The sequence below is a fragment of the Myotis myotis genome, unplaced genomic scaffold (assembly GCF_014108235.1).
Source record: "Myotis myotis isolate mMyoMyo1 unplaced genomic scaffold, mMyoMyo1.p scaffold_m19_p_16, whole genome shotgun sequence".
In the NCBI taxonomy this organism is placed as follows: Eukaryota; Metazoa; Chordata; class Mammalia; order Chiroptera; family Vespertilionidae; genus Myotis; species Myotis myotis.
In genome coordinates this window covers 11,105,473-11,121,933 of record NW_023416320.1, presented here as the reverse complement: position 1 = coordinate 11,121,933, position 16,461 = coordinate 11,105,473, and the positions used below count along the sequence as shown (strand labels likewise).

The window sequence follows — 16,461 nt, the reverse complement described above, 5'->3', positions numbered from 1 at the left end:
ATATGTAGGTTCAAATAGCCAACTCTGCAAATACTGGAATGTGAAAGAGATTGACAACACCTCACAATACAACAATAACAACAATGTCATTCTAGCCTTTTAATTTTTAAAAAGCATAACAGGCAACACATGATATAGTTTCATAGGATTAGGCATTCTCTTCCTTATTATACTAATATAATAGTGCAAATCTTAAATACTATTCTTTCACTAATATTCAAACATTAAATTTTAGAATGAGCTCCTTTTATATGCATAGCTTTAATTCAAATAATAATATCTAGTATTTCATTGACAAGAGGGGATTTTTTTGGAATCTATCTATATAAAACCCCAATATGCAAATTGACCGAACAGGGAATGACTGTCCGAACGACTGGTCACTATGACGCACACTGACCACCAGGGGGCAGACGCTCAACACAGGAGCTGCCCCCAGCCCGCAGCCCACAGGCCCTGACCGGCGGCAGTGGCAGGGGTTGGGGCCAGTGAGCAGGCGGCACCAGGCCAGCCAAAGCAGGTGCAAGTGAGGGCCCCCCTGACTGCTCCGCCAGTCACCCCGCAAATTGGCCCTGATCGCCAGCCAGGCCTAGGGACCCTACCCATGAACGAATTTCATGCACCAGGCCTCTAGTGTTATAATAAAATCCTCAAAGATTTCTAAAACATGCAAGTACTTAAAAGATAATGCCTTACGTATATTAGAGCCCAGAAAGGTTTTAGCAGTTCAGTTTACTGCAATTCCCACATAAGTGACTTTGAAACCCTAACTATAAATGTAGTAAAACACCTGCTCAAATTCAATATATTACCTTGTTCTGATTCTTCTATGGAGATTCTCTGGTTACCCCAAAAGACTTCACTATGAGAAGATCTCAGTTACCTTACATCTATAATCAAGATGTGAGGTTAATTACATGGAAATGAATCAGGACACTATGATTCTAAACAGCAATACTGCAACAAAAAAATTCTGAGGATATTCTTGTCAATAATAAATGTATATATTGTTAAAGCATTTGCTGTTTTCCAAGGTTTGGCAGTAGAATTTTCCTCTTTTGAAAACTTTTCCTTATAGAAACTTAATCTCATGAGATGAGGTTCTAAAAGATCTCCATTGAACACTATCCAGATTTACAGAAAAAGTTTAAAATATTATATATTACTATAGATAAGAATTCCAAATACAATATTATTTATACATTCAGTAATTAATGAAGCTTAAAGTCAATCACTACCTATTTCACTAGGAAGTGAACACTATAAACCAGTGATGGCAAGCCTTTTGAGCTCGGCGTGTCAGCATTTTGAAAAACCCTAACTTAACTCTGGTGCCATGTTGCATAGAAATTTTACTTTACTTATGCAGTCACCAAATTAAAAAATTTAGTTTTGAAAAAGACATGGTAAAAAGTGGGCAAAGAGCTAGGAAATATTTACCAATAAAATTGAGACATGAAAGTGGTGGGAAGAAAGGGTATTTTTCACACCTTAGCATGTGTGTTGAGGCAAAAGCATTAAAAATAAAATTTATGAACTGAGAAATAATGAGGTCAAACAGCTGGTAAAGAGATGCTACAAAAATTACTCCCAACCTAGCTTGGTAGAAGTTTTACATTTCTCTTCTTTTTGTGAACACTATAAAGTATTTCTTAATAATGTAACTGCTTATAGAAATAAAGATGTGTTTTCTGATTTAGGGCACCGAGAAGAAGAAACAAGATATATCTACACTAAGAGTGTCTGTTTCCAATAAAAGGAGACATCATTATACTTACTTCTATGCATCTTTTCTATCACCAATTTCTCTAACAATTACCTATTACATTTATTCATTATATCAGTTTATATTATGTGTAAATACTTCCCATTTATACTAGCAGCTATTCATATTTGCATACATTAATAAAATCACATTTATATTAAATTATAGAATTCTCCTTCAACATTAACATGTTTTTGAATTATACATGTTGTATATCTATATCTTAACATGTTACAAAATATGCAAAAGAAAGTGAAGAAAACTACTGTGCTTTTTTTAAAAAAAGGCCAATTGAATGTTTAGAAATTATTGGTGAAAGGTCTTAGTTATTAAAGTTTTTTTACTTTGTATACTATTATGCTTCTAATATAATCATGATTATTTTGATTTTAAGATCATATTAAGATCATAAGCCATGACTTGAAAATGACTTTGTCTTAAAAATAATGAAATACTTTCTTACAAGATAAAACAAATGCAGATGCTGCATTAATATACTAAGGATATATAAAAATTCAGTGAGGCCATATATTTCATTACCTTGAGAAAATTTTGTTTAAAAACCAATCAATTAATATTAATAAATCAACTGGTTTAAAAACCAATCAATTAAGTATAATTGCAAAGATGACTAAACTCTGTTCCATGAACATAATGACTGTGAATATTTTTATCGCCATTGTAGACCTATACCTAGCAAATAGCTGGTAAATGATAAGCATTCACAAATGTTTTTGAGGAAACAAATGGCTGATTTATTATGTAAGGAAGAAAGAGAGGTTATTATTTCGATATTATATAAAAAACCTGTTTGGCAGCTAGTACATTCCTATAGTCTTAGCCAAATCAATGTAGAATACTAAATCTGGGAGATTAAAAATGGCGGCGGAGTAAGTGGATGCTACACAGACAAGCTCCCAGGATCAAACTGGATTTACAACTAAAATTAAAACAAACAAACAAAAACATGCTGAATAATCAACTGAAGACTAGCTGGAGAAAACCCTGATAACCAAGGACAGAAAGTGCAGACCACATAGAGACTGGTTTAACAGATTTGAAATAATGGGTGAAGCCAAACTAAGCTTGGGACAATGAAAATTTATTCACTGGACTTTTTTATGGGAACACATAAAAGATAAAGTTTACAGTACAAAACCAGCAACAGTTGACGAGACAAAGGTGCACAAATACCAAACAAAATTATTCTTGATTATTCCATCACTTCATGTTATCTGCTGTGCCTGGACCAGAACAGTCAGTTTGAACATAAGCATTAACAAAATTGTTTTATTTTAAATTTTGAAAATGAAGTGTATGTTAGTAAACACTGACTTGATAATAAAAAAAGAATACTGTATCTGGCACCACACTGAAAGACAAAAGACAAATACTGAAATTATCAATATCCTATCTAATAAAAGAGTAATATGCAAATTAACCATCACTCCACGACAAAGATGGCGGCGCCCATAGTGGCTGGGGCAGTACGCTGGTGGCGTCACCCCGGCAATGTAAGCCCAGCAGGCAAGCGCGGCCTGCAGGCAGCACCCAGCAGGCAAGCGTGGCCTGCAGGTAGCACCCAGCAGGGCCTGCTTGCCCATCCCCGTGGTGTGGAGCAGGCAGGCCCCGCAGAGAGCAGAGAACCACAGGGAGTGGGCCCAAGCTGTCAGTAGGACATCCCCTGAGGGCTCCGGATTTGGAGAGGGTGCAGATCCCGCTGAGGGACCCCCCCCCCAACCTCCTGTGCACGAATTTCGTGCACCAGGCCTCTAGTACTTATATAAGGAGAAATGAGGTTCCCCAAATGAACAAAATAACCACCAACATACACACACATACACACACACACCCCAAAATGATGAGCACATATTTCTTTAGAATCACCACTGTCGAGTGCTGAATGATTAATGGGTGAACTAATGATATTATACTAAAAATAAAGTTTATAAAAAGCAAATATAAAAGTGATAGAAAAGATCAATATGAAAGAATAAAGGACCTATTTTCATATATTTTACACTAAATAAAAAAACTAAATATTTAAAATAATATATGAAAACTTAAAGATGTGGTGGATATAGAACTGCAAATTTTAAAAACTTTGTAAAACTGCAACTGCAGAATTCAAATTTGTCTAACAAATCTAGAACTTGGCCAGAAACCAAAGCAAGAAAAAACTTCTCATAGACCGATAATCCAAGGTAGCTTGGTGTGTAACCATCTAGGCTATTTCCATTCACATGTAAATGTGAACATAAAACCAATCTTATAGTACATGCAGTTTTTAAAACCCATTTGTTCACCTAATAGCTCTACTATATTTCATGTTAATAAAACAGGCAAACATATTATCCTTGCAATGTTGCTTAGAATTTCACTGCATGAATATACTACTATGATATCAGCCAACTGTCTACAGCTGAGCATTTAGATTGTTATCAAATCTTTGTCATTATAGTTAAACAGCAACTGTTGTTCATTTTTGTTTAAAAAAACAGCCTAGCCCTGACCAGTTTGGCTCAGCGGATAGAGCGTCGGCCTGCGGACTGAAGGGTCCCAGGTTCGATTCCGGTCGAGGGCATGTACCTTGGTTGCGGGCACATCCCCAGTGGGGGTTGTGCAGGAAGCAGCTGACATCGATGTTTCTAACTTTCTATCCCTCTCTCTTCCTCTCTGTAAAAAATAAATAAAATACATTAAAAAAAAAACCCAAAAAAAAAACAACAACAGCCTAAGCCTATAGCAATTTAGCACCTTCACTGCTTTTCAATGCGATCTTAGAATAGTAAAGACCATGAGGAATCATCAACTCTGTTTCTTTAAAGTATGTAACATTGATAGGAGCGATTTTGTCAATGCCTGTAAGGCACCCCTCAGCCCCCAGGAAAACGACATTATACAGCTAGTTTCCATCTTGAACTTTGTATGCCCACAGGAGGCTGTGGGAAGAAAATGTTGATTTAAAAACCAGGTATGCAAGGTAAAACAAGAAACTAAAGAGCATCTATCTATAGTACTGTTAGCATTGGCAGTCTCTAATACTGAATCATCTCTTTCATGAGAATCACTGTCCCTGCGAAGATTATCCAATTATGAAAAGTAAATACTTTAATGAAAATGAGAAGTGGTTATCAAAAAAACCCAGTATCCTTAATTATAATAATGCTGCTTGGTACAGTTAATGACCCTATACATTAAGGATGGTCTAACATCAATGTGCTGGACCACACCAGGGTCACAATTGGTAGCAGAACATTGATCAACATATAAAAGCCACTGAACACATGAAAGAAATTACAGTACATCACACATCAAACATTTTGGCCTGGTGCTTCCTTCCTCTAATCCTACTGGCAGGAAATGCCCTACATATCCTTTGAGGTGACCGGACACATTTAAAAATAGTCCCCTGTTAAAAAAAGCTCTAAGATACTGCAATTTTCTCCAAGGAGGAGAGCAGCTAGCTGGGCACCGCTGCACTGCTTCTACCTGCGGCGCGGAGACGGGCTCCACTGATGAGGTACTGGATCTGCATGATGATGTTTCTTCTTCAAAGGGTTAAAAAAGGGTAGAAAGTAAACCTGGAAACTATGTTTTCACATTGTGGGTGATACAGTATTGGGAAAATTCACCCATAATGTTATAAGTTGAACTATTTTGTTATAAATATATGTAAAAACAGTTAAATATTGTATGAGTAAACATGTCTTCACCTACATGTTTTCACCTTCTAAGTTAGCTTTTCACCAGAATATACTTATAGCACTAAGAATAAACTTTTCAATAATCTTTTTTTTAATATTCTCAAACTTAACCTCAAAAATATACAAATGATTCAGGTTACTATTCAAAATGAAGGCAGCTAAATTTCTGCGGATGAATATTTTCAAATAAAATAATTAAATGAAGTTGGAAAAAATAGTGAGTGATTCAGATTGAAAGATAACTTTCCCAGGGAGGGTTATCGGTTGTGATATAAACTAGGATAGAAAAGAAATCAAAACATACTTGATTTTACTGTTTTATTCTAAAATATGTTTACAGCATACTTTGCAGCTCTTTACCAGAACAACAGGATATTAAGTCATTACTTTACTGTGTATTTCATTTACATCTATTCCCAACACCAAATTGAACAATTGCACTTCTATAACTATGTATTTTTTTTTTCTAGTTTGTGGATAATCCTTAAAGTTTAGTGGTACTATACCTCAGTTTTAACAGGTGTTCTTTAAAATCACCTGGAAATACTGAGGTTGTGTTTCACTAAACACGAGCTTCGTAATTTCTATTCAGAACTTAAATGACTGGGAATGTATTCAAATGCCCAAGACCTGCTGTCCACAGTGTGTTTGATAAGCTGACATGGGACAGGAATTCTTTTCACTGTTGTGTCAGTTTATCAAACCCATACCTGGACGACCTTCAGTTCAGTTAGAGGACACTGGAGTCCTGGAATACAAAGCATTACTTCCCTTTCGAGAGAAGCTATGTATTCTATGACATACGAATGCCACACACACAAGTATATGACAATGTGCACTAAATAACTGTAATAGCAAATAAAATTCATAGAAATTGGTTTAATGCCCACATTATAATCAGTTATTAATATGTATCCTAGGAATTTAACTAATGAATGCAGATGTTTATTAATAAAAAATTTTAATATTTATATTCAGTTATTTTTGCTTATATTCATTAGTGATTTACATGGAAAATATCATAGTGGATGAATATACTATTTGATATTAAGGTATAACAACTGAATTTAAAAATTACACTTTAATTCTGATCAAAATCATTTGTATTTTGAATTGTAAGATTTGACACTGGCTGAGAAACCAAGTCAAATAAACTTATATATAATGAATTATGCTGAGAAAAAGTTTCACAACTTAAAAATTCATTTTTACGTTTAGCTGTGTCAACACTAATCTATGTTTATAGAGCTCAGAACACTGGTTAACTTTGTAGTGCAGTTACCCTACACTGTAACTGTGGGGCTCGAAAGAAAGATTTCTGGGTGCTAGGTGGTGGTAACATGCCTATATCCTCATGTAAAAGTTCATCGAGCTGTTCACAAATGATTACTACACTTTCCTGTATATAAGTTAAAACTCATTAAAATATAGAGATGAAAAGTAAAAATCAGAAAAAAATTAGCAATGTGCTTATTTTGTTATCTATTTTTGCAATCACATTTGTATTATTAATGTGCAATGATTTTCAGGTATCTAGTTTTTGGTCAAAGCTTAACGTAAGGATGAGCAAGGAGGTGTTTCAGACTGAGGAAACACCTGCCTTCATAGAAAATGCATGGTCTGCACACAGAGGCTAAATGCTTCTAGTGCATAAAACAGGTAAAATTGTACTGTTTATTTTAGGACAGTGACCTCAGAGGACACCAAATAAAATAAGAAAAAAAGTATGTATATTTAATAATTATTATTTAATTTGGTACTTTAGAAAATAATAATTTACTTGTTCTTATGAAAATTATAAGAATTTTTGAAAGGTAGCATCTTATTAGTGGTTAGCAAGAGCTCTTACACAATGTGTAGAGTTAATTTATTATTAAATGAGTAGAGGTATTTATAATTAATTAATAGATATTAAATGAATGATAGATGCTTACTTACCAACTTGCTTTCTAATTAGCTTCTATATTTGTGGAAAGGATAAGAAGAACTTGACTGAAAAAAGACACAGGGTGAAATGGGTCTTCCACAGATTGCTATTACAAGGCCAACACTACAGCTCACATTTACAAGTTTCCTAAAGTCAAAGCCGGTCAAAGATCTATCTATCTATCTATCTATCTATCTATCTATCTATCTATCATCTATCTATCAATCATCCATCCATTCATCCATCCATCCATCCATCCATCCATCCATCCATCTTTCTATCATCTCAACTGTTTATTCCTTTTAAGATAATGAGTAGGGTACATTATAGGAATAACTACAGAAATAAACATGCAGGGTACTCTTTAGTTACAATACTCAATCCTGTTATTAGTGACAAAAATGTAATTTTTCCTTTACATCAGACACTTAAAGAGTAAAACAATGTTTCACTATTTTTAAAAGCTCTGTTTTCTATGCAGGTGCTTCTGGTGAACACTCATCATATTCCAGAAACCCTAGAGTATAATATGCTTTCTCTCACTTATCTTTAAGCCCAGTGGTGTTTGGATAATAATTTCACATGATAATGCTGGTGCTTCAATCAATATACAAAAATCAGGAATGCATAAGATACTATATATCCAGTGTATTTTATATAACCAGGATGTATGTGAAAGAATGTAAGATTTTCAAAGTTAATAATAAAAGGCTGTTATGATGTGGAATCCAAACATTCTCTATTATTCTTTAGTTTCTTTCCAACATGAATTTCTAGAGGAAAGTATCAAAAATATCAATAAAAAGGGTTAAATACATTTAAGATAACATTCCAAAATTGACAACAGTAGAAGTTACAGTCATTTTCAACACTGTTATTGAGGTAGCTTTTGGCAGCAAGTAGAAGCACATTCATGGAAACCTACATCCTGCTACAGGAAGCCACAAACGACGCAGTTACTTTGGTGAGGGCCAAATATAAATCCAGAGCCTTCACACTAGATCAGCTGAAGAACATGACAGGGACTACAAGTCTGCCAACAGTATTTCCAAACAAAGCTTTTAGGCAAGTTACTCTAAATACCTACTATCCCAATCTCTCTGATTTGCTAAAAGGGAGTTATTTGAAACCAAGACTAAGCATTATAGGATTAGGAACCTAACGTCACTAGATATAAAATATATGTTGCCAAAAACCAACACAATGCTTGTTTGAGAACATATATATATAGAAAGAAAATCAGGAAGAAATTAAAGGTTGGAAGGGGAGGGCACAGTATTATGGAGATATTTAGAATTTAATTTTTACAGTATATCTGGGAGCCAATGTTAAACTCATCTATGAAAGAACATTAATCTCATCTATGAATTTCTACTGATCATCTGCTTCAATTAACAATTGTGTAAGCCTATGTATATTGTTTAAATATACATGTAAAATGAGATGCAAAATTTAAGTTAATTCAGATAAAAGTTAAGAAGCTTTGTAATTAAAATTACTACAAAAGAAAAACAGTCTTCTAAGAGTAAAAATAAATCAGCTCCCCTAACTTTTATAACCCTTTAAAGGTAAAATTCCACAAATTAAACTGCCACAGCAAGGTATACCTGTCAAAAAAACTTATTTTTTTAAAATGTCTTTAAATATTTAGTAAAATTACCATGAATTTTTCATATAATGCTTATAAACAATATTTAAGAGAATAAAATTCTCTATGGAAACTGAAACCCAATACTAGATTCAAATATATTAAGTACTGAATACACTAAAAAGGACTAGGAAATGTCTGCAAAAAAGAAATGGATAAAAAATTCAACAACTGACAAAGTTTATAAGGAGCTATGGGATAAATTAGTCACAGATAAAATCCCAGAAGGGACATCAGAAGACCCACAAATATTTATGGCATGAACCAAAAGCTTTATGCAGAAGTTCACAAATATCCAATTAACAAAAGCATATAGTTCTCTCAAGTAAAAGATGAAAGTTAAGAAACTTTGTAATTAAAAATACTACAAAAGAAAAACATTCTGTTTTAAATATTTTAAAATTCTTTTAACAAGTAAAATATTTTGGGAAAAAGTATGAAGTAAGTTTTATTGTTGAAATCACTAGTTTATTTTTTAAAACTTTTAGAGTAGGTATTAAAAGATTATGTGGATATTTAAATAATCTAACAGATATAGGGAGTCAACATATAATCTTAAATGGCTTCTTAATTTATATATCTAACTGTAAGCCTTATTTTCAAATATGTAGCTTAAACACAATATTTTTCAATTGCATATGATTAGGAAAAAAAAGCCCAAGTTATAAGAAACATTCTTCATGACATACTTATTCAACTTTGATATAATTTTGATGTATGAAAAATACATGTGAACAAATAGTACATAGTTGTTTTAATAAAATCAGTATTTTCTTCAACAAAATTTTGAGAAAAATGATATATAAGAATACTCTGGGAAGAAAAAAAGTTTACATTTATTTTCTCTTCATAACTGAGATAAAACTATAGTAATAATTAAGTTATACTAATAATTAAGTATACTTAATTAAGTAATAATTAAGTAATAATTAAGTAATAATTAAGTTATACTAATGTAAAAACAGAAAGATTTGTAAATATTTATGTTTTATGATTTAAAATATCAAATGAAATAAAAAATACTGAATTTATTAATCAGACAATCTATGTTAATATGTATATCTGGTCATGACTCACTTCAGAGTTCATAATAGATGTGAGAAAAAGTTTGATGACAAAAAGAAGAAAAAAAATTTGATGACAATCAAAGTCATCAGCTAGGTAGTAGTAACTTTCTGTAGATCAAATGCAGTAGCAAGTTTAATGTAATTGAAAATCCTTTTAAAATAGACTGTATGTTCAATATCATCAAGGGCCAGAGAACTCAAACACTGGGGTTATAAGAGTTTTCACTATAAATTGTATCTCTAATATCCATAATATTAAGTCTAACCAGACTGGAATGTTTTAGGGAACCTAAGGAAAATGCAAAATTGGTACCTAGTAGTTTTTTCAACTTATTCACTCTTAAGAATGTTGCCCAAAAACACACATATCACAACAACAATAAAATTTAATAGAATATAAATGTGAAACTTCAAAACAGTTTCAAACTTAATGTCATATACTAGTTAACTGCACATTAGTTAAATTAAAGCCAGTCTGTCTTACTAGAAACTGCGTGACTGGCATCAAGTAGTAGCAAGTAGTGGTAAAGACCATGGGCAATGGGATCTGACCCAGGAGAAATTATTTAATGTCTAAGGTTCCATTTTTTGTCTCTAAAATACAGATAATCATAATATCTGACTCTCATGCTTATTGTGAAGCATTGCATTAAAAGCATCAAGTAGAATCCCTGGCACAAAGGAAGCTCTCAATAGATCTTAGATATCACTGCTGCTACTACTACTATGCTACTCATATTCCAATTGTAGGATAGAAGGCCAAAGAAAGGGAAAATTACTTCTACGTAAAATGATCATGAAAAGTTTCAAAAAGAGAGGACATAAGTGAGATATTACAAGACAGGAGTGATTCTTAAGAATTATTTAAATTAATGATGTTGAACACCAAAGAAAAAGGTTTTTAAAGGATCCAATACCTAACCCAATATACAGTTTTTATAACCAAAACTATTTGAAAGGCTGAGCTGGAAGAAAGCTGTATTTCAAGAAAGTTGAAACTGCATGCATAAACTAGGGCCACAGAAAAGAACATACTAAGCACTAGTGAGTAAACAAAATGTTTAACAGGAATAAGTATCTTACATAACAAAGCAATTAGTAGTAAGAGTTGAAGTATAGGTTTAGGTCAGATAATGCATGTTAGGCTAACAGAGATTTGGTCACGTTAAAAATTAAGCACTATGACAGACATTGAATTGAGAGCTGCTATCATCAAGTGATGTTTCGAAATGGTACATTAAAAATAAAACACCTACAATATTTTAATTCACATAGTAGTACTGAATTGTGAATCACTTAGTCTTTGTAGTTTGCATGCTAACAAAGAACATTTTAGCTACAATAATTTCAATGTCCTATTGGTAACTGATAAATTTGTTCTTTGCTGACCACTCTAGTAGCTATTTCACTGAAAGAAACAAAGTTTTCCTTTTATAAGTTCTCAGATACAATAATGTGAGTGTGTGACTTTATTTTTTTAATCTGTATTGTTCAAAATATCACATATGTTCCCTTTTATCCCCATTGACCTCTTCTAGCGCCCCCTCCCCACCATCCCAGGCTTTTACCACACTATTGTCTGTGCCCATGGATTATATAAATATGCATGTAAGCTGTTTGGTTGATCTCTTCCCACCAATGCATTCCCTCTGAGATTCATTGCTCTGTTATAAATCCAGTACTAGATTCAAATCTATTAAGTACTGAATGCACTAAACAGGATTAGTGAATGTCTGCCTTTATAACTCTCTGCTTCTCATTTGAGACAAAAATCTTAATTATCACTTAGGCATAAGGGTTGTCAAAGATAAAAGAAAAACTATCAGGCCAGAGTATGCTTCAGGACCACGCACAAGTCAGGGAAAGGGTGGAACACATCACAGAATAGGAGAATCCCAGATCCTGTCGTCCAGGATAGCAGAAGTCAACCAGGAAGGTCAGCAGGCAAGGAGAGGCAGTGCAAGAGGGTACAAGGTTAAGGGAGGGGCCCAGGAGGATAGACAGCTGAGCATAAACACTTAATAAATGTTATATAAGTTCATGTTTTCTAGTGGTTCAGATGCTTTTGAGAGTAATAAAGTACAAGTCCATGCAAGTTGCAAGTTAATAGAAGTCTTGTTATTTTATATATTCTGAATTATAGATTCTGAAAGTTAACAACTGCTATCAACTGAAAATTCTGAAGCTAAGGACTGCACTGAGGGCAGTCTTAGGGAGTAGGAGAGCCTGGCACTCATTTTTTGAGCCTTTCACAATATTTGCCCATGGAGCATTAAAAATTACTGGCATTTATTAAAAATATATATATTTTTTTAAATCCTCTCTTTACAAAAGGTTTGGAACCACTGATCTAATCTGCTCCACAAGGTGTGGTCCCTGAAGCAGCACATCAGAACCACAAAGTATCAGGGTCACATCCCACACTCAGGTTGGGTTGTGTGGAAATGTGGCATTTCGGGCCTCATCCCAGACCTCCCAAGCCAAAACCTGCAGTTTAAAAAGATCCACAGGTCCCCTAATCGGTTTGGCTCAGTGGATAGAGCATTGGCCTGCGGACTCAAGGGTCCCAGGTTCGATTCCGGTCAAGGGCATGCACCTTGGTTGCGGGCACATCCCCAGTGGGGAGTGTGCAGGAGGCAGCTGATCGATGTTTCTCTCTCATTGATGTTTCTAACTCTCTATCCCTCTCCCTTCCTCTCTGTAAAAAATCAATAAAATATATTTTAAAAATAAATAAAATAAAAAGATCCACAGGTGATTTGTATGCACATTAAAAATTTAAGAAGCACTGGTCTAATTCAACATATATCACACCTTTCTATGCGGCCTTCTTGATTGGCCTCTGCAACATTAGTGATGGGGCGCTCACTACCTTCTGAAATAGTCAGCATTTAAAAAAATAAACTCCTGATCTCCATCAACCCCAAACCATATCCTATCACAGTTTTCCTTCCCTCAGTTAACCCATCTCATCCTTCCAGTTGCTTAGGCCATGCAACTGAATTATCCTTATCTTCTTTGTCTCAAATCCCATGTGCAACCCATCTGCAATTTTTCCTAGTCTTTACCTCTAGAACAGCTCTAGAATCTGACCACTTCTCACCACCTCCACAGCCACTGCCCTGGGCCAAGCCACCATATCACTCTTGCCATGATTATCACAAGTAACAACACCTTGCCTTCCCTGATTGCAGTCTTTTTTCACATGTTGGCCTGAATTATCCGCTTACATATAAATGAAGTCACTTCTCTGATCAACCCCTCTGAGGGCTTCTCAACTGATAAAACAAAGGCAACCCCTCAATAATAAAGCACTTCATATCACATATTCAGTTACATAGGAATAATCCTTAACATGACTCCTTTGGAGCACAGAATCACACTTCCATGTGTTTCACTGAGCACTCACTCCCTGTGTTTTGAAATGAATAGTTCCCCTCTTTTCTAAGGTGTACCGTTAGTCCCTACTGGCGATCCCTTCATTTCTGCAGGTAGGTATTTGGTCAACAAAAGCATTATTTCAAAAATTCAGTTTACTCCACAACTACATCTCTCTCAAAACAACAGCCCACCTCTCAGAATGGCCTGTAAGCTCTTCCATGGCTGCCTCACAGCCCACTAGTTCCCGGGCACATGACTACTTTGCGGCTACCGGCTTCTTCAGCACACTCCTGCCCAGGATCCTGTGCCTCCTTAGGGAGGCGTTCTCTCTGATTAGGCCTATTGTCCACCTCTAACTGCCACTTTCCATCTCCTCCCTGCTGTGTTGCCTCCCTAATAGTTATGAGATTCTAACATACCAGAATACCTATTTTTTAATTTGTAATGGTCTCTCCCCCTCATTAAAAGCACACTTCATGAGAGCAGGGATTTTTCTTTGTCTTGTTCACTAATGTACACCCAATATCTAAAACAGCGCCTCGTGCACAGCAGGCTCCCAATGAGCATTTGTTAAATAATGACTAATAAACAAACAGCCCCGTTTATTATTAGACTATTACAACTTGAAAGATCTTCATTCTATTGAGCGCTAACTAGTGTTGTTATAATATCCACTAATTTAACAATCCTAGTTCTATTCTGAGCTTCAGAAGGAATGAAGTTACTCCCTAGGACACAATAGGCCAAGTATCTGAAGATGGTTCCATGTTCCCTAGAAGTTTTCTCATTTTCAAATTTAAGGTCTTCAGTATGCCAGGCTTACTTCAAAGGTAATATGTCTCTTTTGTCCTGGCTGAATTTGCAACTTTCAACTCAATTCACCTTTGACTTCAAACTTCTCAAGGGTGAGACTTATCCTGTGTTTCTTGCAGGCCTCTCTTAACAGTGTTGCACTGCTCGATAGAAACATAAGCAAACCACAAATGTGGGCCTCCTAAATAAATAAACATCTGCCAGTAGTCACAATGAGAGAAAGGTTTCTAAAAAAAAAAAAAGGTGGAACATAGTTGTAATAATATATTCAACCCAATATATCTAAAATATTGTCATCACAATGTATAACGAATATAAAGATTTTAAATGACATATTTTACTTTGTTTTCTTCTTAATCCATCAAAATCTTATATATATTTTATACTTCCAAAACTTCTCAGTTTGGACTAGCCACATTTCAAAAGCAGAATAGCCACATGGAGATGGTGGCTACTGTATTGAACAATGTGTCTCTACCATGGCTTTGTCTTCTTAGGAAAGTGAAACTTTGAGAAACTCATATTCTTCTTGCTAGAGTCCTCTCTCCACCCAACATTCAGATAAAGCACTGTGGAGGGCTGACTGTGTTTGGTTTCCCTCTAGATTCCATTATGTCACTCTAGACCTCATGACGGAGAAATGTCATTTGCCTTCTTCTTTCCACAACAAAGTCCCTCAGTTTATAGCCAGACAAGGCAAAAAATTCCAGACTTAAAAAAGAGCACCCAGTCTTCACTAAAAAAAAACAAAAAAAAAAAAAAAAGAAAGAAAAAAGGCATTTCTCTCTCTGGAATTTAATTTCTCTAGAACTTTTTGTAACATCAACTTTGATATGTATGTTTTTTAATCAGCTGTACTGAAATATCATTGATACCCCATAAAATTTACCTTTTTGAGATGAATAATTCAGTGTTTTTGGCATACTCTCATTGTACTCACTATACATCATTTATTGATAAGCACTCAGTGTGCATCCCAGTTTACATCACGACTACCTAATTCCAGAATAGTTTTATCACCCCCAAAAGAAATCCTATCCCTATTAGCAGTCATTCCTCTCTCTCCTCCTAGCAATCACTATTCTAGTTTCTGTCTCTATGGATTTGTCTATTGCGGACCGTTCGCATAAATAGAACCATATAATATGTGGCTTTTTGTGTCTGGCTTCTTTCAGTTTGCATGTTTCCAAGGTTGATCCATGTTATAACATATAATCCATTCCTTTTTATGTCAGAATATTATTCTAATGTATGAATATACCACATTTTGTTTAGCCCTTCGTCAGTTGATTAACCTTTGGGTAGTTTCTACTTTTGGTTATTATTAATAGTGCTGCTTTATAAACATTGCTGTGCATGCTTTTATGTAGACATATGTTTTCAATTCTCTTGGGTACATACCTAGGAGTAGAATTGCTGCATCATATGGTAACTCTACGTTTAAACTTGTGAAGAATTGCCAAACAGTTTTCCACAGCAGCTGCACCGTTTTACCTTCTCACTAGAAATGTCTGAGGGTTCCAATTTCTCCACATCTGTTATCTTTTTTATTATAGGCACTCTACTGGGTGTAATTTTGACTTGCATTTCCCTACTGACTAATTGGGTTGAACATCTTCACACACGCTTACTGGCCATGTTTCTATCTTCTTTGGATATATATCTATTCAAATTCTTGCCCATTTTAAAAATTGGGTCACTCTTCTATTATTGAGTTGAAAAGTGCTTATATTCTGATGACATGTTTCTTATTAGATACATGATTTGTGAATATTTTCTCATATTCTGTGCATTGTCACTTTCTTAATAGAGTCGTTTGCAGCATGAAAGTTTATAATTTTGATGAAGTCCAATTTATCTATTTTTCCTATTTTCTCCTGTGCTTTGGTGTCATTTTTAAGAAACCATAATTTAACCCATGGTAACAAAGATTTACTCCTATGTTTTATTCTATAAGTTTCAGAATTGTAGCTCTTATATTAGAGCTCTGATCCACTTTTAGTTCATTTTTGTGTATGGTATCATCTATGCAATAGTCTGAGCACCATTTATTGAAGACTATTATTTTTTTAAGACTATTCTTTATCAATGAATTATCTTGCCTCCTTTATCAAAAACCAATTGATTATAAATGTGATGGTTAATTGGATTGA

At 34.5% G+C, this 16,461-nt stretch overlaps 1 protein-coding gene across 14 annotated transcripts in view; it reads right to left on the bottom strand.

Moving 5' to 3' along the window:
• Positions 1-16,461, bottom strand: part of VPS13B (vacuolar protein sorting 13 homolog B) — a 613,015-nt gene that overhangs the window by 268,526 nt on the left and 328,028 nt on the right. The window contains exon 31 of one of the 14 annotated variants that reach the window (XM_036337871.1): positions 7,411-7,464. The exons of 12 other annotated variants lie outside the window; for them this stretch is intronic. In XM_036337871.1, the coding sequence (XP_036193764.1) occupies positions 7,422-7,464 (43 nt within the window). In that variant the 3' untranslated portion in view covers positions 7,411-7,421. Of the gene's footprint in view, positions 1-7,410; positions 7,465-14,382; positions 14,536-16,461 lie in introns of those variants that run through there. One more of the 14 variants, XM_036337870.1, reaches the window with a different exon arrangement.